General features: G+C 40.1%; 1 protein-coding gene across 1 annotated transcript in view; it reads left to right on the top strand.

Moving 5' to 3' along the window:
• Window positions 1–5,587: 5,587 nt before the first annotated feature.
• RASSF3 (Ras association domain family member 3) overlaps window positions 5,588–23,856 on the top strand; it is a 63,223-nt gene continuing 44,954 nt past the window's right edge. The window contains exons 1-2 of the mRNA XM_063133936.1: window positions 5,588–5,708; window positions 13,574–13,695. Of these exons, the coding sequence (XP_062990006.1) occupies window positions 5,588–5,708; window positions 13,574–13,695 (243 nt within the window). The remainder of the gene's footprint in view (window positions 5,709–13,573; window positions 13,696–23,856) is intronic.

Genomic DNA, 23,856 nt, shown 5'->3' with positions numbered 1-23,856 from the left:
AAGATTGTGTACTAGGTTAGATAACTTTGTCTACTGATGTAATAAGGGTTTGATTGGCACCTGTTAGTATAAGCAGGGGAAAAGCAAAGAGAAATAATGGTTCATTTCTCTGGTTTGAATTATGTATTTGCTTCCAGGAACATAGAGCTATTCCTAGCCTGTCTGCTTTGAATACTTAATGATTTTGCTCTCGTTTCTCCAAATGATCATCCTGTCAGTCAATATTTTCTAACAATAAGATGAGAAAGGTGTGTGTCTTGAAGAGAGTAAAGTAGAGCAGTGAAAGGTCCATAATAAAAAATAGTCCTGGCCGTATTATATTTGTGTGCTCTCCATCCTACCCCTGTTCTACTATGCATGGTGGTGGTGTTTTTTACAGAGTTGCTAAGATAACACCTCTGCTAGAGTCATAACCAACATTCTCCTCCTGACTTGTCTGTGAAGAAAAATAGTTGGTCTTATATCTACCAGTACAGAGGATGGAAGAAGTAGAGGCTGATGAGGAAACTATAGATGTTGCAGGGAATTTACTGAGCCTTGTAGAAATAGGTATTTATGTATGACAGATGTAGTTTAAAGTCAAAGAATTACAAAATTAGAATATTAAGATTTAGTTTATTTTTTCCTGTTTATATTGTTTGACTTTTTTAATGCCCTCATGGAGAATACCAAAGAAAAATCTACTAGTTTTGGCTTCCAGTCACCAAAGTCCACAAGCAAAGTCATATATTGCACAATGGCTGTAGTATTGTCTATTTATTTATTTATTTATTTAAGGATTTTTATGCCGCCATTCAGCCAAAAAAGGCTCTCACAGCGGCTTACAAAAGTATTTCTTGACAGTCCCTGCCCACAGGCTTACAATCTAAAAGACATGACACAAAAGGAAAGGGGATTGGGAGGGAGGAGGGGAGGGGGGAAAGGAAAGGAAATTCAGGCACTACAATCTTAGTTGGAAAGTTCAGCAGTTACAGGTGACAGCAGGAGGGAGGAGGCTCTCAGCTGGAGCTGGACCCAGGCACGGTGGAGAGGTGCCTGGCTGCTGCTTCCTCCCTCACTGGTGGCCTCTGCAGAGACAGTTGGTAGCAGGAGGGAGGGGGCTCTCAGCTGGAGCTGGACCCAGGCATGGAGGAGAGGTGCCTGGCTGCTGCTTCCTCCCTCACTGGTGGCTTCTCCAGAGACAGTTGGTAGCAGGAGGGAGGGGGCTCTCAGCTGGAGCTGGACCCAGGCACGGAGGAGAGGTGCCTGGCTGCTGCTTCCTCCCTCACTGGTGGCCTCTCCAGAGCATATTATATTATGTTATATATATTATATTAGAAGACACACAAAGGCATAAACTTAACCTCTGTCTTCATTTTGCCAAATTCTAAATTTTATAAGCTACAGGACTGATTCTGAAAAATTAAAACTACGCAGCTGCGGCTCCTCCTGGACAGAGATGCCATGACATGGGGAACTGTGGACAGGATAACATCTAACATTCAACTGGCTCAAAATGTGGCAGTTAAGTTACCAGCTGGTACTAGCCTTTGAGGCTGTATTACAACACTGTTGAAATAACTCCACTGGCTTCCTGTTAATTTCTTGACATGGTTTTAATCTTTAGGGCAGCCTGGGACCTGGGTATTTGAAGGACCACTTTCTTCAGTATGAACCTGCCCAAGTTTTGATGCCTTAATTGGGGACCTTTCTCTGCATATATCCATTTTCAGAAAGAAATTGGGTAGTGACTGGGGAGAGCGCCTTCTTGGTGGGGCCACCTTGTAATGGAAAAGCTTCCTTAGGGAGAACTGCCTGGCACTCTTCTAATTGATATTTCATTTCCAGGTTAAGACTTTTTTTACTTGCTAAAGCATTTTACTATTGTAGCTTTTACTGTACAAGTGATAGCATTTAAAGCTACTCAATGTAAAGATCCTGTTTTATCTGATATGTTGATTAACGTTGCTTTTATTTATTAGTTGGCCAACTTGCTGCTGTGATCCTCTTGTTGTTCTTTAGTATGTTGTTTTAAACTGTTTTAATTTTATGTTTGTAGTTTTAGCTCCTTAAAAGCTTTTAACTTAAACTGAACAGCTAGTTGTAAGTTTTGAGAATTAATTAGTTAATTATAGCGGGTCAAACCATTGGTCCACCTAGCCTGGTATCTTCTACTATAGGAGTGGTTCTCCCAGTTCTCAAGCAGAGGTCTTAGCCCTGCTACCCATAATCTCTTATCTGCAGATACCATTGTCAGGATCAGGACTGTTCTCTATAGTGTGGAGGAAGGGGTTTCAGGAGATCAGTCAGATTCAGAATCTGAAGGAAGAGGAGGAGGAGAAGAACTAGAAATTTAGCAGCCAAGACAGGAAGTAGGGGATGTTGGTGTTAGCTGGCTAGTCTTCATTATTTAGCAAAGCCAGTAGCAGCAACAGTAGAATAACCCAGGTTGTAGGAGTTAATTTCATTAAGGAATAAATGCCTCATTTATCAAGGCTCTTCAGATGTATTTATTCCATAAAGTAAATCATAAAACTATATACAGAACATTTCTTCTTACTGCTTCTCACAGCCATCCAGAGAGAGAGAGAGATAAAACATCAAGCAAGCCTTTTAAACAATACATAACACCTCCCTCTTACGTACTTCGACCAAAAACACCTGCAGTTAAGGATGCAGTTAATTGGATTCAAAGGTTATACCCAATTCAAGTCCATTTCAAGTCTGCTGCTAGAAGTCCTTCTTTCTAGAATACATCAGCAGGGGACTCTTCAGGCATCAAGGGGAAATCTTCACAGGAACTTATCGGAGAGATTGCCAACAACTCAGAGTCCATACTCCCTGGGTCCCTGGGAACTCAGCCACTGTTAGAGGGGGAGGGTACTTCGGAGTTGACAGATCGCAGAGTCTGCCATAGGGTCAAGCAGGTGGAGTTGAGAGCAGGTGAGAGGCGGTCTACCAGGCTAGCCACTCAGCAAAGACTTCTCGAGAAAGACCCTCCCTGAGCTAAAGTGGCTCATGGACTGCTTGGGAAACCCTCCCTTTTAGTTGAAAGGGCAACTTCCTAGCTTAGTTAGCCTAATTAAGCTTGGAGAAAAGCTCCTAGCATTCTCACTTCCTTCCGGTGTGAAGAGATCTTTAATTGCTGAATAAAGCTTTGTGGATCTTTATTGTCTTGCTTCTCAGCGGGAGGGCTTGGAATCATGACAACCATGGATTGAAGTGGGACCTTGTGGTTTCAAAGCATTGATCTGATAATTGAACAGTATCATGAGCAGGGCTTTCTCAATAATAATAATAATAATAATAATAATAATAATAATTTATTTGTATCCCACTTTTCCCCCAATAATGGCACTCAAGGCAGCTTTACAAAATTAAAACATATACTGTTAACATATAAATAGAAATAGACAAAAGTTAAAAATATAATTAAACAAGCTGCAATATTAAAACATTTTAAAAAATTAAAAGACAAATGACAATAAAAGATAAGCTCTAAAGCTCTAAGTGAATGGTTGCATTAGCATGGGTGAACACATTTCTGAAATATGCCATTCAGGGCTCTTTGGGTCAAAATCAGCACCTTCAATGATGGCTGGGAGACTATAAGAAGCCAGTGCAAATTTAGAAGGAACACCTAACATAAGTATTTGGAACCACATTTTTCCTTGAATTTCTATCTGAACTTATTTGTAATTTTCTATTTTGATAAGGTGAACTAGTTCAATTCGGGCACAATCCTATGCATGTTTAGACTAGAGGTCTAGGACTTTTTATGTCTAAACATGCATAGGATTGCACTCTTAAGGAGTGGTCATATGGCTCCTAGACGATTTCTGAGGGTCCATAGGATAGTTCATATTCCCAGCTGTGTGGTTGAAGACAACGCTCTGACCTCAGAGCTGAGAATTGAAGCTCTGACCCCCATTCCCTTCCCCTTACAGCTGATGCAGAAAGAACCACATCTGTTGCTCTCTGAGGTGAATTTGACCTCAGAGAAGGGTAGAATGGGGTGTTCTGGTGGGCAGGGAGCTGAGGAGACTGGAGACGCCAGGATATGAGTTATCCTGAAGCCTCTTCAGCCTCGTCCCTTCCCTACCCCTCCAAAGCGCCCCAGTTAGATGGGCAAAAAAGCCTGTCTAGCAAAAAGTGCAGGACAGGTGGAAGGGGAGATGGAGACCACCTCTGCCACTCCCCCCCCCCTTTGCACAGGATGAATCTAAACCGAGTTCGAGGGCTTACAATCATCAAGAGCACAATCCTGTGGATTGATTATTTAATGGTCTACTCAGTTAAATATTGTGTTTATTAATGTTGAGATACAAAAAAAAAAACTTATAAGAGGTCCTTAACTTTATTGTGTTTTCAATGACCCTTGACTTCCCAATTGTATTAAAACACTTTGCACCTACATGCCTTCAGGCTCCTATGAAACACTGTGCAAACTAGATAGCATTTTTTCAGCTAGATATCTGTCTTCTATACTTAAACTGACACTGACTAAGGAATTGTGACATATCTGGTACAAGTGTAAATGTTTGCTTTGTTTTCAGGGACACATTGACCCAGGAAATACAATCTATCCTGATACAGTATGGGAAAAGGCATTAGGTTAAAAATATTTTAAAGTGGGGGTTTAAATATTTTACATGTTTTAGTCTGAAGGAGTGAAACATAAATATCTACAGAACAGTTGATACTCTACATTGTGTTATACAAACTTTTTAATACCACGCTACAATTTTGGCAGCAAGGACCTTTGTTCCATAACATCTTCAGTGTGCTGTTTTGTCTGTATTTAGCCAAGAAAATGTCAATTATATGGGATAACCAGCGGAAATATACTGTAAACAGGAGCAAATGTAAAAAAGCATGGAAATTCTTTTTCAACTGGATGTGTTCATTTTAAATGAAAATAATTTCACTATTTCAAAACATAATCATATTTCTTATCATCAAATTCAGTCCTCTAAAACATTGTCCGTATCTAAAGTATCTCATATAGCTTTTGTAGGCATAACTTTGGGATATCAAAAACAAGCAATGATCGTTATTTTTTATTCAGTGATTGGATTATTGTGAAGAGAAAGGTAATTTGTTTAGGACTGCAACCTAAGATTGCATACTGGGAATCTTTAGCATGCATACTTGGAAAAGTTTGGAATGAAAAAAATATTTTTAAGTAAATATGTTAGTATGAGCATATAGGCTCTTTTTATTTTTACAGTTCCATTTATAAAACACTCCATTTTACACAGGAACATTATAATACCTCACCCATTTCATAACATCTTAACAGGAACATTCTGTTGATTCAATTAATGAATGAAAACTCAAAATCTATTGTAGTCTTTTGATGATACTGCTGAATTCATTTTGTTATAACCAAACTGTGTGGTAAAATAGTAATGGGGCTGTATACAAAGATAGAGATCTTTAGTTGTCTGAATGGGGAGGAGAGGATTTAGGACCAACAGGTGGTCTTGAGACATGCTGGCTGAGGTTCTATTCACAGCTTTCTTACAGTGTGTGGGTATTTGAGGCTTTTTTCTTCCTTTCTGCACTTCTATGTAGTTACTTCAAGAGCAGTAGATAGTTTTTGGCTATGGCAATAAGAAATGATTTTAACAAAACAATTAGAAGAATAGCGCAGTTTTTTTATTGGTTCCCAAAATCACTGGGTAGCTCAAGAAGGAGAAAAATCAAACTACTTTGGAAATCCTCTGGTAAGTTTCTCCTTTTTTCTGTTCTCAGAAGTAAAATTAAATTAAGAAATAATTTGTTCTTACTGGAACTGAGATTCTTTCTCCTGGAGTTTTATGCTAAGCATTTTAGTGGATAAAAATATACTGTACTCCGAGCGGACATGGAAGGATTTTTTAACTCTTTTATTTCAACCAGCATACTTCCATGCCATATCATAAACTGCTTTTGAAACTGCCTGTTTCAAAAGCAGTTTGCATGTAGGCTTGCAAAGCTGTTATTCAAGAAACACAAATTCCAAGCACCATTGTTTGCATAGGACTAGTTGTGCTGCAGTTTGGATCTTGTCTGGAGATACGTAACTATTTTAACCAGACCTCGGTTATTTGAAAATCCTAGTTATTCAATTACTTCTCCAAAGGCAGTGCAACACTATAGAAGTTACCTTGCTCCTGTACATGTGACGCTCTGGTTATTTACTTTTTTGAAAATGATTTGCTGGAACAGACTAAAGTTGCAAGTAGTCCAAGGGTGGCCAGACTTCAGACTTACAGGATATTATTTTTACTAGAACCCCAAGATCCACCAAGTGGATTTTGGTACAAAAGACATACATGTAGAATTAAATAATTCTAAGCTCAGAAATTTGTTTTGAGTGCCAGAATTGAATGGAAATCACGGTCCTTCCTCACAAACATCCACTCCTGGTTATTTCTGCAGCATAATTTAGGGTGGGAGGGGAGTCATTCTGTTGCTGTTATTGTTAAACAATTGAGAGTCAGACATCCTTCCCACTAATCATCCAGAGGTCTACCTACTGCCCATCACTGATCTAGTCTAGGACTAGAAACCAACAAGAGATGCCTCTGGAAATACCTATATTTTTCAGAGACCAATGAAGAGAACATATATTATATCTTATAGCAGACACGCAGTGATGAGTTTATTTTTGCACTTCTGTTAAATCTGTTTGACAAACTAAAATGTAATCCTTGTTCTTCAGAACCATTTTAATAAACTGAGAATGATTAAGCAAGTGACTTGTTACTGTTTTGTTTTTGATATGTTGTATGTTTAGCAGTAGGGGGCAGTAAATAATTAGTAAAGTAAATATGCTTGTTATTATTTTGGTTTGTATGTTTGTTATAAATATACACAGATTGACTGGTATAAATTATGTTGACTTTAAACTTATTTCCATACCTGATTAGATTTAAGATAGAAATCTAGTGTGTGTGTAATTCAGAAACAGCTATATTTGTATATAAAATACACATTTGATTAAATAAAGCAAGCATGATATTCAGTGGTGGCCCCCAGACTGTGGAATGATCTCCCTGATGAGGCTCGCCTGGCACCAACGCTGCTATCTTTCCGGCGCCAGGTTAAGACTTTCCTCTTTACTCAGGCATATGGCGGCACATCCTAATTACCCACATGTTTAGTTTTTAATCGGTTTTTAATGGTTTATGTGTGTATGTTCTGTGTTTTAGAGTTTTAAATTTTGTATACTTGTTTTTACCTCAATTTTAGAATTTCTGTAAACCGCCCAGAGAGCCCTGGCTATGGGAGTGGTATATAAGTGCAATAAATAAATAAATAAATATGTTTCTGTATTAACATATGTAAACAGAATTATCTAGCACAATTTTTAGCACTGATGTATTTATTCTTCAAGAACGTTTATATCTTGTTCTCTCGGTTTACCTCTCAGGTTGGCTTACAGTCAAATATAAACCTTAAATAATCATAAAAATAGCAGAGTTAAAACAATCAGGTTAAAACAGAAGCTAGAAAGCAAACTTTTTAAAAAGCTGATTAAATAGTATTTGCCTCATGCCAAAAATATGAGTAGGATGCCAAACAAGCCTTCAAAGGCAGTCCCACATATAATGCATAATTTAATCTGAAGGTTACCAGGTTTAATGTTTTCTTATTGTGGAAGATCATACTGTATGAATAGAGAACTTGATGAGTTCTCCATCCTGGCTCTTCTTATGTTCTTATTTCTTGTAATAGCAATATCATAAGTTTCTTGCTCACTTCTTGACATCAGTTTCTCACTTTATTCCTTACAGACCATTGGTAAACAATATTGTACCTACTAAATGACATTTAATACTTTAGTTGTTTTGTAATAGAATGAACTGTAGATGTAAACCCAGTCATTAAAAGTTTTAGATTAACTGTAGTTCAAACAAACTGATCTGCAGATCTAACACTTCTTTCGACATAATAGAATGTAAGCTCACTAGAGTCCATGGATTTCTTTAATATCAGATAGAATGGACAAAGATTACAGGGGGAGCAGTAGGAGGGGATAGAAAGATCAGCTCTGCTCATGTATAGCAACCATGATGTCTAAGTACTGGGCAAATTTGAAACATACTGTATTGCCCCCTCCAGGAACCCAGATGGGGCCATGCTCCTTCCTGCCACTGTCAAAATTTCTGAAACCATATTAGCCACAGTAGCAACACACACACACACGATTTTGGAAGGAAACAAGTCGTGTTTGGAGTACATGCCTTGTTTACAAGCATAATCATTCTCTCAGGAGGCTCTGGGAATGCAGTCCTTCTTCCAAACAAGGTGCGCTCCCCATGCACTTCATTATCTTGCACAATTGAGGATAGTGATCTTACTGCCATGGCAAATCTAGTGGCAGCAGAGTGGCTGTAAAAAAGACCATGGAGGGCCACAAGTACAGTGCTGATGCTGCCCAAATATGGTTGATACCGTCATCACTTCATTGTGGACAAGTAAGTGAATCTAGGCGCCCCTTTCCTCCATTCCAACAGGTTATCAGCCTGGTCAGAAATTACAGTACCAATCATGTTTTTGATGAAGGGACAAATCCTTGCATGTGATAACCTATGCATAGCCCAATCCTGCATGTCAAGATTTTTGGATTAGGTCCACAGAGTAATATAACAGGGCATCAAATAAACAGAGCTTCAAATGAAGAATTGATATTAAAAGGATATAAGAGTTGTGCCTATAATGATTCTAGTTGTTACCAATGGCTTAAACACTGTTTTAATTATGTTCAGTGTTTAGTCTCCTTTTTGCCTGTTTATTTGAATGTCAAACTAGCTAAGTCAAATCAGGATTTCACTGTGGAGGTTTACAACAGCTGTTAATAAGACTGGCAGAATAGTAGCAGCAGTAGTCTGGCTGTTTTATTAGAGCCAGGCACAGCTCAATTACCTGAGTCTGCTTCTAGAGCATCTGTTAATCTGCCTGCCTGTACAGTCTCGCAGATGCTGTGTCATGGGAACAGCAATATACAAACTATCAAGCAAAATTAAACTCGAGGTGAAGAAAAAGCAGATATTAGGTAGGTGGCGACTTTAAAGTAAAGATTTGAGAGTCACACTGTTCCTACAGGCAGAATATTGCAGGCTGTGATGACTACAAGTAATATGTGTGCTTTTAGTTTGTTTACTATTTTTCTTAGGATTTTAGATTTTAAAATAAGGCAAAATTACCATAGCACAGAGTTGAAATTGTAAATAATGTTTTGATATTCTGAACTTCCTTTAACAATGCAAAGTATTATTTTTATGTGTTTTATTTATGTATTTTCCAACTATTTCTAGAATCAAGCAAGCAAATTTAGCAAAGTGTCAGTACAGAACCATGATATATCAGTCGCTGTGAGCACTCTTCCCTTTATTACATTCATCTGATCAGAACGTTTTAAAAATATTCTGTAATATTTTTGTTACATACATACCTTTGGTATCATCTAAATCAGCATGTTTCAGAAATGATCAAAAGAAACATCAAAAGACATAAAGTATGGTCAAAATCTGATTTCAGAAATTATCAATTTTTGAATTCAATTGACAAATGCTTTAAGAATGGTAACCACAATTCTGTAAAGGTGTCCAATACAGCAGATTTCTCCAATCTGCTGTCTCCAGATGTGTCAGACTGACACATATGGAGGGCAGCAACTTGGGGGCAGCTGCCACGCAGTATCTTTTCCTATGCTTTATGTTCATTGTGGCACTAGAACAGGCCTGCATACAACATAAGTCTTGTAAGTCAGTTGGGTTCTCCCTGTCTATTTGCTGCTTCTTTAGGGAGTCCCAACTACCCATTTTTGGAGTCCCATTTCCTCACTTTGTGAAAACATCTGAGATAGGGTGACCATCTCAGGAAAGGAGGACAGGGCTCCTGTATCTTTAACAGTTGTATTGAAAAGGAAATTTCAGCAGGTGTCATTTGTATATATGGAGAACCTGGTGAAATTCCTTCTTCATCACAACAGTTAAAGCTGCAGGTGACCTGCCCTCTTTTAAAACTGGTCACTCTAGTATAGCTCCTGCACCTTTAACTGTTGTTATGAAGAGGGAACTTTACCAGGTTCTCTAGATATACAAATGACACCTGCTGAAATTCCCTTTTCTATGCAACTGTTAAAGATACAGGAGCCTTGTCCTCCCTTTCATATGGTCATCCTAATCTGAGATTTGCTCAAGCAAATGGAATTAGGATAGTTGAATACTTGTGTCACAAATTGTGTATGTATTGCCCCCCTTTCTCAAGGTCAAATTACCCACGTCAAACAGCAATTTCAGGGGTAGTGGTCATTGCAATAGGAGCATGGGAGTAAAGGCCCTGGGCACCCAATCCCAATCCTGATTACTTGTCTGCTGCTATTTAAAGTGGGGGTAGAGAACAAGACACAAAACCAAACTATGTATTTAATTTAATGGGTGTTTTGGCCCTCATTGGGTTCAGAATTACATTGTGGAATTTTTCTGCCTATTATAGCCACCTGTATGGCAAACCTGTGTCTGAGATTCCCATGAGTGGTATGAATTGCTGTGAGCATGAAAACCTTGAGTGGTGTTGCTGCTCATAAACTCAGTGACAAAGATTACTGAAATTTATGACACAAAGCATATATTGGATTGATAAAAGTAGGGCTATTGAATGGTTTTTTCTCCCTGTTGTGGCTCTAATAGGAAGAAAGTATGGACCTGCTATATAAATAACTTCAAAGATGCTCAGATTAAAATTAATGATGGAAACAAAAGCAGCCAAAGGGGAAAAACATGTTTCCTAATGTAATTATCTACCCTGTCTTGGGATATTATTTAATCAAAACACAAGTCTCTAATTTGACTTACCAAAATGTGTGGGCTCAAATAGTAAAATAAATGAATGTAAAATAAATGACATGCCAAACAATTGTCTCTCAGCGATCTATATTATAATATTTGTGAGGGAAGCTTCCAGAAACTGCTCTGACTCAGGCTAGCCAAGGGATGGATTGTTGCTAGGTTAAAACTCTTAAGTTGTTCCCCCTCAACAACCCAGAGTTCCAGGTTCACAGATCATAACGAACAATCCAGGAACAGGGGTATTCTAGGGTTGTTTACAAAAATGGAAATGAACCGGACATGGCAAGCAGGTGGAAGGTGATGCACTGACACACTCCTGTGAGGCACTATGAGTTGTTTAACCCATAGTTGGTCATGACTTGCGAACCAGGAAACCACCAAATGATCAGTGGTTGCGGGGAAAGAGGATGTCCTGGGGACTCCAGGAGGGCTAGAATTGGTCCTTGGGGTCTCCAGGTTATTTACTCTTTATGTAACAATAGGGCAGATTCACATTTAAAAATGTAGATATGCTGCTGTCATGTCGTTTGGGTTTAAGCTTATCACTGTTACTGATAAAACAAAAAACAAAAAAGCTGTGCTTTTAAAGAATAGTGAGGAGGGAGTAACTTATTTGACCATTACTCGCATGGACTTGAAATGGTATTAATAAACATTAATAATCAACTAACTCTTCTAACTTACCTATCATGATTTCTTATTATAAACAGTAAGAACCAAGATGTAAGAGAACCCTTTTTGTGGGGTCAACCTGTGCTTCCTAGGCATTTAGCAGACTTTCACACAAACTTAGTTGGTGAAGCTTTTCTTAGCATGTAGATAGAGGGTAGAAAAAGGCTCTCCTCGTAAATTTCTGTGGGTGATCTTGCCATTAAAGGAAACGAATGAGGGCCAGTAAAAAGATGACAACCCTCAGAGAAAATGGTGGTGTTACCGTATTTCTTCGATTTTAAGATGCCATTGATTGTAAGTCGCACACTAATTTCAATACTAGCAACAGGGGGGAAAAAACCTAAGACACACCCGCGATTCTAAGACGCACCCCATTTTTAGAGATGTTTATATGGGGGAAAAAGTGTGTCTTAGAATCGAAGTAATAGACAGTTTACATAAGTGGTAGGAAATCTTTAGGACTGGCTACTATACAGCCAGTTGGAAATTATCTTAGGGGCCACACTAAAATGGGCTATATGCACACACTTAGCTATACATTCAGCTGGAGATTTCCTAACTATGTTGTTAGGACTAGGGCAGCCTTCACCAATCTGGTGCTCTCTAGATGTGAGAGCACCAGATTGGTAATTTATAATGGGACTATAAATCCATTAAATCCAGATATCATGATCAATGTCTACACTGGCTGGGGTAGATGGAGCTAGTTCACCTGATTTGGAGAGCACTAGGTTGGAGAAGACTAGAATAGGGTCACCCAATTTTAAGCACGAATATTCTTACCCCATCCCACTGAAAAATTATTTCTTACTTTTCTTCTGTTCAAGGATTTTAGGAATTGCTATTAATTACATATTTTCCCAACTACTGAGCTTGCTAGATCAGTTCCTTTCTGCAAGTTGCATACTGTTTTTGAAGCTTATTTGCATGTTAATTAAGATGGCTTTACTAAGTTTGATCTGCTAAATCGCTTAGAGCTAAGATCCTGCAATCCGATCTTAAAAGGGTTTATCTGACTACTGGGATTTAGCCAAGTTTCTTAATTAACCCTTAATTAACCCTTAATCCTGAACAATAACCAGGATGTTGCCAGCCCCGGCTTGACAAAATGAGTAGACTGGTAAAAAGGAAACTGACAGGGAAAGTCAGGAGATTTAGATCCCTGCAGCAAGCCTGGGAATTATTCAAAACCTCAATAACAGAAATTCAATAATACCACAGATCGGAAAACATACTTCCAAGTCCAAGAGGAAGCCAGTCTGGTTAATGAGCAGAGTGAAGGAAGCTAGTAGAGGTAAGAAGGCTTGCTCCAGAAAATGTAAGTCTATTGCTGTAGTGCAGCTGGATAATTTTTGACTCTGAACTTTTACAGGAAGGTCTTCATTAGATGACATTGTGTATTACTTTTCTTACTTTGAAATATGGTAAGCCAGCTCTGCTGTGTTCTGGGAGTGCTTCTGCTCATTCTGTTAAATGGGGTCTGCCCCAAGATTCTGTCGTGATAGCATCACTGCATTAGTGTCTCACAGGACAATGAAGTGGCAAAGCAGGCCAATAGCTACAGCACCATGAAAAGCCCCAAGTGCACAGCTGGCTCTAACAAAGTCTAGTGATGGATTGAAGGTTTTTATACCTCCAGCTCACCCTCCCAGGCTCCGGACTTCATTGAGGTCTTAGTGGCTTCAGGCCTCTGACTTGGAGGCTAGTACTCCTCCTCCTCCTTTTGGGAAATTTCCTCCAGACTCATTGCCTGCACTGTTGGGTTGACATGGTGATGTGGGTACCTGGTGTGAAGGGGATTGGTCCCTCATGTATGGGGGGGGGGGTACAGATTCCAGGGACATGGATTCCAGCAGTCCAGATTCAGAGATCCAAAGAGGTCAAGCAGAGTCACGATGGCATATCCAGAATTGGTTTTGGCATCTCTGCATTTGCTGCTGGTGGTTTGATAGATCTGGATGGCTTGTCCTCCTCTGAGCTCAGGCTCTTGCTCAGAGTGTGGATGTTGAGAATTATATACATTCAAAGCAACAGCATTGAAATTTTGCCTAAATTATTTTATGTCTTTTACGTTTCAGATTGCAAATACACATGTCACTCTCACTGTCGAGACTTAGTACACCTGGACTGTCAGCAGAATGGAAAACTGATAGAATGCAACTCAACATATGACACTTCCGCTGACACCAATGATGGGCTGGTAACACAATTTATTCATACATATCATATTCTTTCCAATAATCACTTATATAATAAAGGGTATTTGACTTCATATCACATAGTACTCTTGTAATGATTTAGCCCACAAACTTTGTATGTTCTTAAATGAACACAAACGATCAAGTATCAACGTGGTTATTTATTCATTGTATTTAAAAACAATTTAAACACAAACTTAAACACCAACCTTAAAAGCAAAAGCAAGATAAGTTATACAATAGCAGAAGCAACAAGACTCACACCACCCCAAAATTAAACACACAGGTTTTAAAACTGAGAGGCCCAGGCTACATGCATTACTTAAATGGTCTGGGTGAACAAAAAGGTCTTCACTTGGCCACCTGGTGAACGTCTCTAGGAAGGTTGTTCCATAAGTGTGATGCCCCTAGCAAAAAACAAAAACCCTCTTCCTGATAGTTGCCCACATCACTTCATTCAGAGAGGGCACTCAGTGAGGGCACTGACAACACTCTGAGGAAGATATTATTATTATTATTATTTATTTATTTATTTATTTATTTATTTATTTATTTATATAGCACCATCAATGTACATGGTGCTGTACAGAGTAAAACAGTAAATAGCAAGACTCTGCCGCATAGGCTTACATTCTAATAAAATCATAATGAAACAATAAGGAGGGGAAGAGAATGCAAAAGTTCAGGTTTGTATATATAGGGGAAAAAGTGGATTTTCAAGAAACCTAGTCCCAAATCATTTAGAGCATAGGACAGCAATTCTATTGCCCCTAGATATCACCTGGGGTGCCATAAGGTAGGTCAGAGTCCGCACTGCAATCTCAGACCCAAGACTCCAAACTGTACTGGCTGACTCTCCAAGGTCAGAAAAGCAACCATGGAGGGAAGATAAAGGGAGCATTAAAGGATAAGGGGAGGGAAGGAGACTGGGTTGGTCACCACAGGAAGAATCCTTCAGCCTCCCCAACCACCTTCCCTCACCCTTCCCGATGCCTGAGCTAGTCAGGCAAAAAGCCCATCTAGCTGAAATGCAGAGTGGGAGGAATCACTGTGCATTGGATGCATGAAAAGCATAAAATACAAACAAAAACAGACAATATCAGTTTAAAACAACTTATTGTTATTATGATACTGAAATGCTGTTCTGAGGAGGAAAGGCAGGATAAAAGTAACAAACAGGGCCTACTTGGCTCCAAATGTTCCCCAGTGCTTAATCTAAATCAACCCTCGTGATGCCACTGTCTTACCCATGCTTCAAGACCTGATATTTGTGCTTGTCTAATTGGCTAAAGGCTTGGCAATATGCAGGTCAAGATGAGTAGAAATATAACAAGGATGGGCAACTTTTGGCTCTGCAGATGTTTTGGATTCCAATTCTCATCAGCCATATACAACATAGCCAATGGTGAGGGATGATGGGAGGTATAGGTCAAAACATCTGGAGGGCCACAATTTGCCTCCCCCTGATATTTATTTTATTTTATTTATTACAGTTCTATACCTCCCAATAGCTGAAACTCTCTGGGCAGTTCACAAAAATATAGTATTTATCTGCTGTGGTGAAATAATTGTGAGTGGTTGAAATAACTACATGAAATAAATGTAAAAGTGAAAATCACTAAATGATTGTGGCTAAAGTGACAATTTATCCTATGTTTCTTGAAAAGTCATTTGAAATTCACATCTGGTATGATATTGCCATCAGAGGATCAGGTCCTGTTTTGGGAAACTGCTTGGAACATGGAAAACCGCTTTGCTATCCAATAATTAATTGCTTACTGAATGAACCCACCTTGTCAAGCACTTTAAGCCAGTGAAAATGTGGGAATGCTGCAGGTTGTCATGATTGTGAGCCTCTTGGTGGATGGATGATGCTTGCTTTGAGAAGACTCATACACATGTCAGAAGCATTGCAGGAGTGCCTTTCTTGCACTTGTTTACATTTGAATCATTTGAGCAGAAATGTTTGTCTTGATCGACTATCAGCCAGACAGCTTGCATTAGTCTATGCAAGTTCGACTATAAAGCAGAGGTGATCACTAAATGGAGACAGCAGGAGATAGGAAGAAAATGTTCCCCTTTTCTGCCTTACCTCCCTACATTCTGCTGCTTAAATTCCATGCCCCACAGCCGTTCCATTACTGGAAGTGAGCCAACTGGGCAAAAAGTCTTCAAACAGTGGAGTGCAGGGAGAGTGGAGCAGATAAAAATCATTTTGGGAAGGGTTAGAAGTGTCATAAGGAACTAGGCAGCATTGTTGTGTAGGAGCAGCATGGTCATCTGCAGCAACCCTGAAGGGTTCTCTGAAGTTAGCTGCTGCGAGTGAGTTTTGGGGAGGGAGGGTTGGTCATGCAGAGCTATGCAAACCAGTATGCACGCCGTCACTCTTTCAGATGAACTTTTTAATTGTGCATGAACATGATTGGTAAGCAGAAGTCTCCAATAAGGCAAACTGTGACTCAAGAGATAGACTTGCCAAATGAATTATAAATTCAGATTGTATTTACATTCCGATTGTCCCACTATCACCAGTCAAAAGTCTTATTTATAATATGTGTGGGGTTTGCCCCACTAAATGTTAATGAGTATTAGCTGCATACAATGCACAAATGCTACATTTCATGTGGTTTTGGCCTTGTTCTGTGGTGAGTGAAAGCACTCTCTTTCTTCAGGCCCTGACACCGCTTGTATACAATCAATAGAACCATTAAGAATTATGAAGAAGTTTGTGGACTTGAGTTTTGGCAGGGCTGGAATGCTGTACAACTTAACTTACCAAGTAACAATAGTTTCTTCTTAAAACCTGTAAAACTGGCTCCAAAGGTATTACTAATGTATTTAATTTTTTTATAAAGTGTCCTGTACTTTCAGTATGATGATTTATTACATATGCTATAGCATGAAACTGCCATTGATTTTTTTTTGTTTCTCTGGGTAATTAAAACTAAAGAATAGCAATGATATGTTTCCTAAAGATTTGTTTGCCTTGCATTTCCAAGTTAGTTGTTTAATATTAATATTCTACACTGCATGTGCTTGAATTGGCTCTTATCAGCTTTCTTGTTACATCTTAAAATATCGGATGGTTTTCTCCTTCAGCTGTTTCTCCTTATGCAAAATCCTATCCCTCTGAGGTCCAGCCCCACTCCCTCTTTCGCATTAATATATTTCAAAGGCACACACCCGCATCCCCAGCTGGAAAAGGCTCACATTTCCTAGAAAAGTCAGCTAGTTTGACTTGGCAGGTGCAGCTTTCACTTCCTTATAGAATGGATTCCAGCAACACTTTCTTCACATGCTTTCTAAAGCTGTGGCGTTTGTGTTGCCACAATAAAAAGCAATAAGATATCCCATCTGATCACCTATCAGGCATAAAACCTAAGCTTAGTTGTACAAAATATCTTTCCTTGATCAGTCAAAACAGAGAATATTCCCATGACTTTAACAAGCACCTGTCCACCGGCTGGCCCATTATAAGTTCCAAGAGTGTCATATTCAGATTGAAACAAGTGAACATGGAATATCAGATATGATGAACCTATACCAAAGAACTAATCAAATGTTTTCTTGAGGAGGACAGAGGTAGGCAACCTGATGACCTCCAGAAGTTTTGGACTACAACTCTTATCCACACAGTCAATTGACAGGGATTATAGGAGTTGTAGTCCAAAACATCTGGAGGGCATCAGGTTGGTTTCCCCTGGTTTAGGATCTAAATAAGACTAAGAATATGAACTGGACATGTGTCAACAGACTTACAATTTGCACAACTTGAAATAATTTTGGCTCTGAAGTTTCAGCCATTTCAAATGTTCTTCTTTTGTGTGTAGTTTTATGTTATCCACTTAAGAGAGCATTTCTATGGGCTTCTAGCCCAAATGACACAGGACTCCAGTCTAGTATTAAGCTATGAATGATTAATTGTGTCTGTAGCCTGTTAGGCATTTCAGACATGCAAAGTATCCTTTGGCAATGCCTTGAAGAATGCCATAGCAACATGGCTCAAAGAGAGCTTTGCAGTATTGGCAGTTCTATGTGTCACACTTCAAATCCAGAGTAAAATACTTCTGCATCTTTGCTGGCAAACATATGTGCTGCATCTCTTCTGTGTGAAAAACCATATAAAAGTGGAAACCCAAAATTGTTTGCCATTGGTGGAGAATGTGGTAAGATGAAGGAAGGACTTCACTTCATCCACCCACCGCCATGCTCATGTCCACACTGATAGGTATGTATGTGAGCTTCTTCTGTGGAGAGAGCCTGCAGAGGTGCTCCCCACTGCTGCATGTGTATTCTGCACATGAAATCTGTATGCGAAATGTACTTGAGGTAACAGGCACTTCCCCTGTCACCACTCCAGAGATTGAACTAGGTGAGGAGCCATGTAGACACCACTAGGGTCTGTTGAGCCTGGGAACTCTGCAGGCCAGATAGGGTAGCCTAAATGATGCCACCTATTCTCTATGCTTTTTTTTCCTGTCCAGAGCAGGGATAGACAACATGGTGCCTGTGGTCATACCAGAGTGCCCTTGGACCCCTTTCTTGATGTCCACCGAGTATCCTGTCCCTCCCTTAAAATAAAAAGGTTTCTTACTGGCAGCTGGGATTGCTTCAAAGCAAAGAGAGGGCCCCTAGCTGCTTGTATCTTCTTTTCCTGTAAATGCCTCTGGCTACGCATGGGGCTCAGAGACATTCTTAGGAAATGAAAATGGCAGGTAGATGCAGGCTGATGTTTTCATGACAGTTTAGCAAAGTGCCAAATGGCCCATAAGCCCAAAGCAGTTGCCTGCCTGTTCCTGGTCCATAGAGAAGATGGGTAGAGGGACCAAGGGGGTGTTATTTGAACCTACTTTCACCTAACCTGAGACATTTTATCTGCACTCCACAAGCAAAATTCAGCCATTCCCAACAAAATGTATGGACTTTGGTTGAGAGGAGGGACATAGATGAAAACTGGAGAAGTGAACCAGAGGTCCTTACATAAAGAATTTTTTTTTGGGGGGGGGTGAATATGGTCATGGAAAATATAACGTTTTTCTCAACTCTGAGGTCATTATTTGGATAGTGTTCTTGCCTATTTAGCAGCTGCTGCAACCCGTTGGAGAAGAGTTTGTAAATGTTTATTGACCCACAGTAACAGGTGTTACACATTCGTTCCACACTAGATACATGGAGAGGGAATGGGGAAATGGAAGATGTCCTTTTCTTTTACAATAACTTTTTAAAGCCTAAAATATTGGGGTTGACTTGCTTTTAGGAATAGCTTTATATCTGAGTTCCCCCAGATGCTGATGCTGCTGCAGTAGATTTATAGATTTCCCCTACATATTTCTGGTCTACATACCTCAAAATTTGTTCTCTCATACTCCTTTGTTCCTTTACTTCACTGCCTCCATTCTGCTTTTTTTTTAAGCCTCTGTATGCTTTTTCTCTTGATTCTCTTGATCTTTTTAGCTTGCGAGGGGAACCTCTAAGCCTTTCTCCCTGTACGAATTCTTCCTGTTATCTCTGATGACAGATAGGAGATAACAGCGAAGAATGTGGGCAGCCAAGTGGGAGATCTGCCTGCATGGTATGGTGCCTTCTCTATTGGGAAGGCACTGCACAGGCAAAGCATCCCCAGCTGAACCAGTAGCTTGAATGCTCTTCCAGCTACTGACTCAGTCATGTGACTTTGCTCATGAGGTGCTGTTCCAATCCGTCTAGCTCCAGCCATGAGCTTCAGGTTGTTTTCAGGTTTACCAAGGAGATGAACGTAGCAGCCAGACTCAAGATTTGCTTACAAGGAGACAATCTTTACTGGAGTAATTTTCAGCACATATAGGAATATTCCAATAAAATGGACCAGACTGTGAAAGCATCCTGCACGGAAGACCCCACAACCAGTCTGGACCCCCACCCCTGGGCACAAAAACAATTATTGCATAACTGGACTTGGCATTGCTGCCAAGTTAAGAGAGTGGGGATTAATAACAAAGCATCTCTTTTCATCATAAGAATCTATAGCATGAGGTTACATGTTGCAATAAACAAGGCACTACTTGGCATTTCTTTGGCATGGGCAAGACCCACTAATTGGGTTTCTAAGGGTGTTATGGCCAGCTTTCCAACAGAACCAACTTTGGAATGTCAGCTCGTTAGAGCCTCCAGATAAGACACCTGATGATCTCATGAGGTCACTGTAATTGTGCTTTTGTCCCATCTTTCTCATAACACAAAAGAATGTTGTTGACTGGTACAGACTGAAAACAACAGTTTGCTAGCTTAAAGGCAGAAGCAGCCATTCACCCAGATGCCTTTGCAGGCAGCCATGGTTTGCAAGCCTCCAGGCCATACAGGTGCCTTCCCCAGTGGAGGAAGCCAGCATGCAGTGAAGCAGGGTCCCAGGCAATGCACTGATCACACAGTGCATCACCTGGGAGCCAAATAACATCAGGAGACATTTATTTATTTATTAAATTTATATACCGCCCCATAACCGAAGCTCTCTGGGCGGTTTACAAAGGTTAAAAATAATGAACATTAAAAAGTATACAAAATTTAAAACCATCAAAAATATAAAAAACAGTATAAAACAACAATATCCATTTAAACTTTATGCTTCCATAAGGATCATGCTGCAACTGAAACCCTGTCCACATTCAAGGTATCCAGAGGGCTTCTCGACTGTGCGAGTCCTTTGATGCTATTTAAGGTGCTCTTCAAAGACCACTTAAGGTGGTCCCTGCCCCCTGATGTTTTTCAGCCTACTGAGGGCTGGGGGATCATCCTGCCCCAACCCAAATTTAGTTACCCACCCCTGCCTTGTAGCAATCAAAATGAAACTCAGTTTTGACTTTCCATCCTTAGGATGAGCAAATGAAGGTGACGATGATGATAGCAGCAGCAGCAACCATGAAATTCCTGGGGTAGAAGTATTTTAATAATAATTAAAAAAACACAGTTTTAAAGGAAGTATCTATTGAGTTTGGAAGCAGATGGGTACTGTTCTTCTAACATGTTGATTGCTTGCATTCAAAGTAGGTATAGCCTTCCTTTCCATACACAGAAGGATGAATGTGTTGACAGCTGGCCTTATTGATTTGGAGAAAGTTGAGTTTGGCTCCCCACACTCCATTGAAGTCTTAAGAATAGTTGGCACCTGCCCATTCCGTTGTCAGCATTTTATGAAAAAGTCCAATAGGTTATGTTACAGTAGGGTGTATAAAAGTAACATTTCCTGATAATTCCCTACTCTACACTGTGCTTTCATTTCCTTTCACACATCTGCAGTTTGGGCAATAATCTTAACAAGTTAATGTTCTTTATTTTATTTTTTTAAATCTCTATAAGCCTGAAAAACTCATCCAATATGTAGATTAAGGCTATAATCCTATTGTCACTTATCAGGACATAGCCTCCATTGAACACAGTGAGACTTACTTCTGTGTATAGTGCATAGGATTGCACTGAACATGTCCTTGTATTCAATTCTAAATATAGGACTGAAGAGGTAGGATGAGTGAGGAACTTCCCCCCTTTAAGATAATCTATCAAAGGCTGCATGCCAGAGCTGAAGCCAACACTGTATAGGACCAGACCACAAAGTGAGTGGGGACTAGGGATGGGCAAATGAGTGAAGATTCCTCAAGCATCATCTTGCCGCTCGACTTATGCCTGATTCCCATTTGCAATCACTGCTCACTCTATGTGAACAGGAAACTCCTGCAAATCAAGCAGCAATTAAACAGGAGATTTGCACAAGTTCCCCCAAATTTGTGCAAACTTCCTAATTTGCATAATTTTCCTCCATAGACTAAAGCGAGGCTGATTTTGTCTATGGAGAGAATTTTCGCGAATTAGGAAATTAGTGCAAATCGAACTGGGAATCGGAAACGAGAAACACGAGCATTTGTTTGAGAATCTACAAATGTTTTCAGTAGGCACATACTTACGCTCATACTCACGTTTGGCATGCAAGCAAAAACAAAATTTTCATATATCCCTACAAGGGTCACTCCTTTTCTTTCTCTTTCTTTGCTTCCCCCCCCCTCTCTGTGTACCATTTTAAGTTATGGGTTCTGATGATGATTTGTGATGTAGCTTAAGCCACAGCGTTCTGCTATAGATCAGTTCTTGAGCAGCGTCACAGTTCACATTGATTTACCCCACATGTTTATTTTAGCCCCTCGCCACAAAAAGTCCATTTCACACATAACAAGAAGCCACCATGGGGAATTCCTTATGGGAATTTTTGTTGCAGTATCAGCTGCCGTTTAAAATATTCAGTGCATGTGGGGGCGTAACTTCTCATTACATGTGAACCCAGTGGGAATGGGGGTGCTGGGGTGGTTGACAACCCACCTGCAACCCTAAAAGGATCTGGATGGGTTCTACCACCCCAACAACCCATCCTTGCTGGGATTGCTTATGACAAGAAGTTGTGGTGGCAGGGGTTTGGATTGCAACTTGGTGCCCATAGGCACCATAACCCACCATGGCTAATAAGCCACGGTGGGCTGCAGTGATTGTACAAACCAGGTCAATAAGTCTGATTGACCATGGACCTCACCTCTCTAAATACTACCCAAACTTGCAAATCCATTGTACTTGAAGTTAGGTCTGCAGGCAGTATTTCTTTCTCCCACAAGGTGTAGGGCCAGTGTCAGGTGCCAAGGCCCATTGTCCACATCTGGAGCCTTCTGGCCCTGCTCCTCCTCCTCCTTGCTGACACTGCCTGTTCACTTGTCCTGAGTGACCATGTAAGAAGTGACAAGAGTGAGGAGTCAGAGCAACTTACTTCACTTATCTGGTGCTTGCCTTTTGGATGGTTGTGCAGATTGGGCTCAGAGGAGAAGACAAGTGAATGGGCAATAGGAACATAAGTGAAGAGGAGGTCTACCCTCTCAGAGAGGGGCCCCACTGAGGGAAACTTGCCCAAGAATCCCCAAAAACTTGGAGCCAGCACTGACAAGGGGGTATAGTTTGGGGGCTTACCATTTCTCAAAAGTGTGCAGAGGAAAAGAGAAAAGTATGTTTTTGGCTATAATTCTTTGGTCAGATTTGGCATGTTCATTATAGCTATTTCCAGCAATTATTTCTCCATGACACTCCTGCCCTTGATGCTTCTTTTGTAAGAATGCCTTCCTTTATTTTGTTATTTTGTTTAGGAAATTAATTCTTTTAAAGGCTGCTTTGGCTCACTAAACGGAAATTTGAAAAGATGACAGTCGCAGAATGCCCTCATACTTGTATAGCTGTTCCATTTCCATATATACTACCTGGAGATGATTCAGTTTTTGTGGCAGGCATGTCTTCTTTGTGTACACCATTGTCTTTTGTTGGGCGCTATAAAGTGTGAATGGGAGGTGCATCTCTCTAAAGACATGAGGAAATACAGTGGCCATGTGCCAGAAAGCCACAGCTGGTGTAAATGACTGCTACATAGTGTGAATCAGCACTTAGTTTGGCAAAACCCTAGTGGGATAAAAAGAGTACAGCCTGGCATGTCTTGCTATAAGGCACCAAATGTACAACATTGGTTCATTAATTCATGTCATTTATTACATTTCTATACTACCTAATAGCCAAAGCTCCTTCAGCCCATACCCTATATCCTAAACAAGACCTAGAGTGTCATCAGAAGGGGAGGGGGGAATCACATTTCCCTACCGTCACTACAGCCTCCTGCTGCTGTCCCACAATAGCGACGATCTTTTTACACAGGGAGAGAAAGAGGAAGCAGCAAAGACCATGTGGCCCATTCAGTGGGCGTTTTTATTGCGCTGCTTTTCCTGCACACAGCAGGAAAAGATGGCAAGTTTCACTTTAAAAGCATAAGTCGGATTAACCAGGGCCTATTTTGTTATGGAAAAAGGACCAGACGGGAGGCGGACAGTGTCATCAAAAGGACGTGCAAAAAACCATCAGTGTTGGTAATGAGCATGTGATAAAATGCTTGTCTGATGCGTGGCAACATTTTGCTTAGCTGCTGCTAGGTCATAATCATCAATATTGACTTGCCTCAAAAGACTTCTATTAATCTGTGCAAAATAAATTATTTCAGTGCATGGCGCACTGTATACATAGAGTTGCTTACAATTTACTTAACTAGCTACATCTGATTACAAAGTTGGGTTGGCCTATGTTAGCCCGGTCCTGCTCTTTTAGGATTTTAGATGGAA

This window comes from Elgaria multicarinata, chromosome 9, assembly GCF_023053635.1.
Source record: "Elgaria multicarinata webbii isolate HBS135686 ecotype San Diego chromosome 9, rElgMul1.1.pri, whole genome shotgun sequence".
NCBI classification, from domain to species: Eukaryota; Metazoa; Chordata; class Lepidosauria; order Squamata; family Anguidae; genus Elgaria; species Elgaria multicarinata.
The sequence above is the reverse complement of the archived record's forward strand: the minus strand, read 5'-3'. Positions and strand labels throughout refer to the sequence as shown.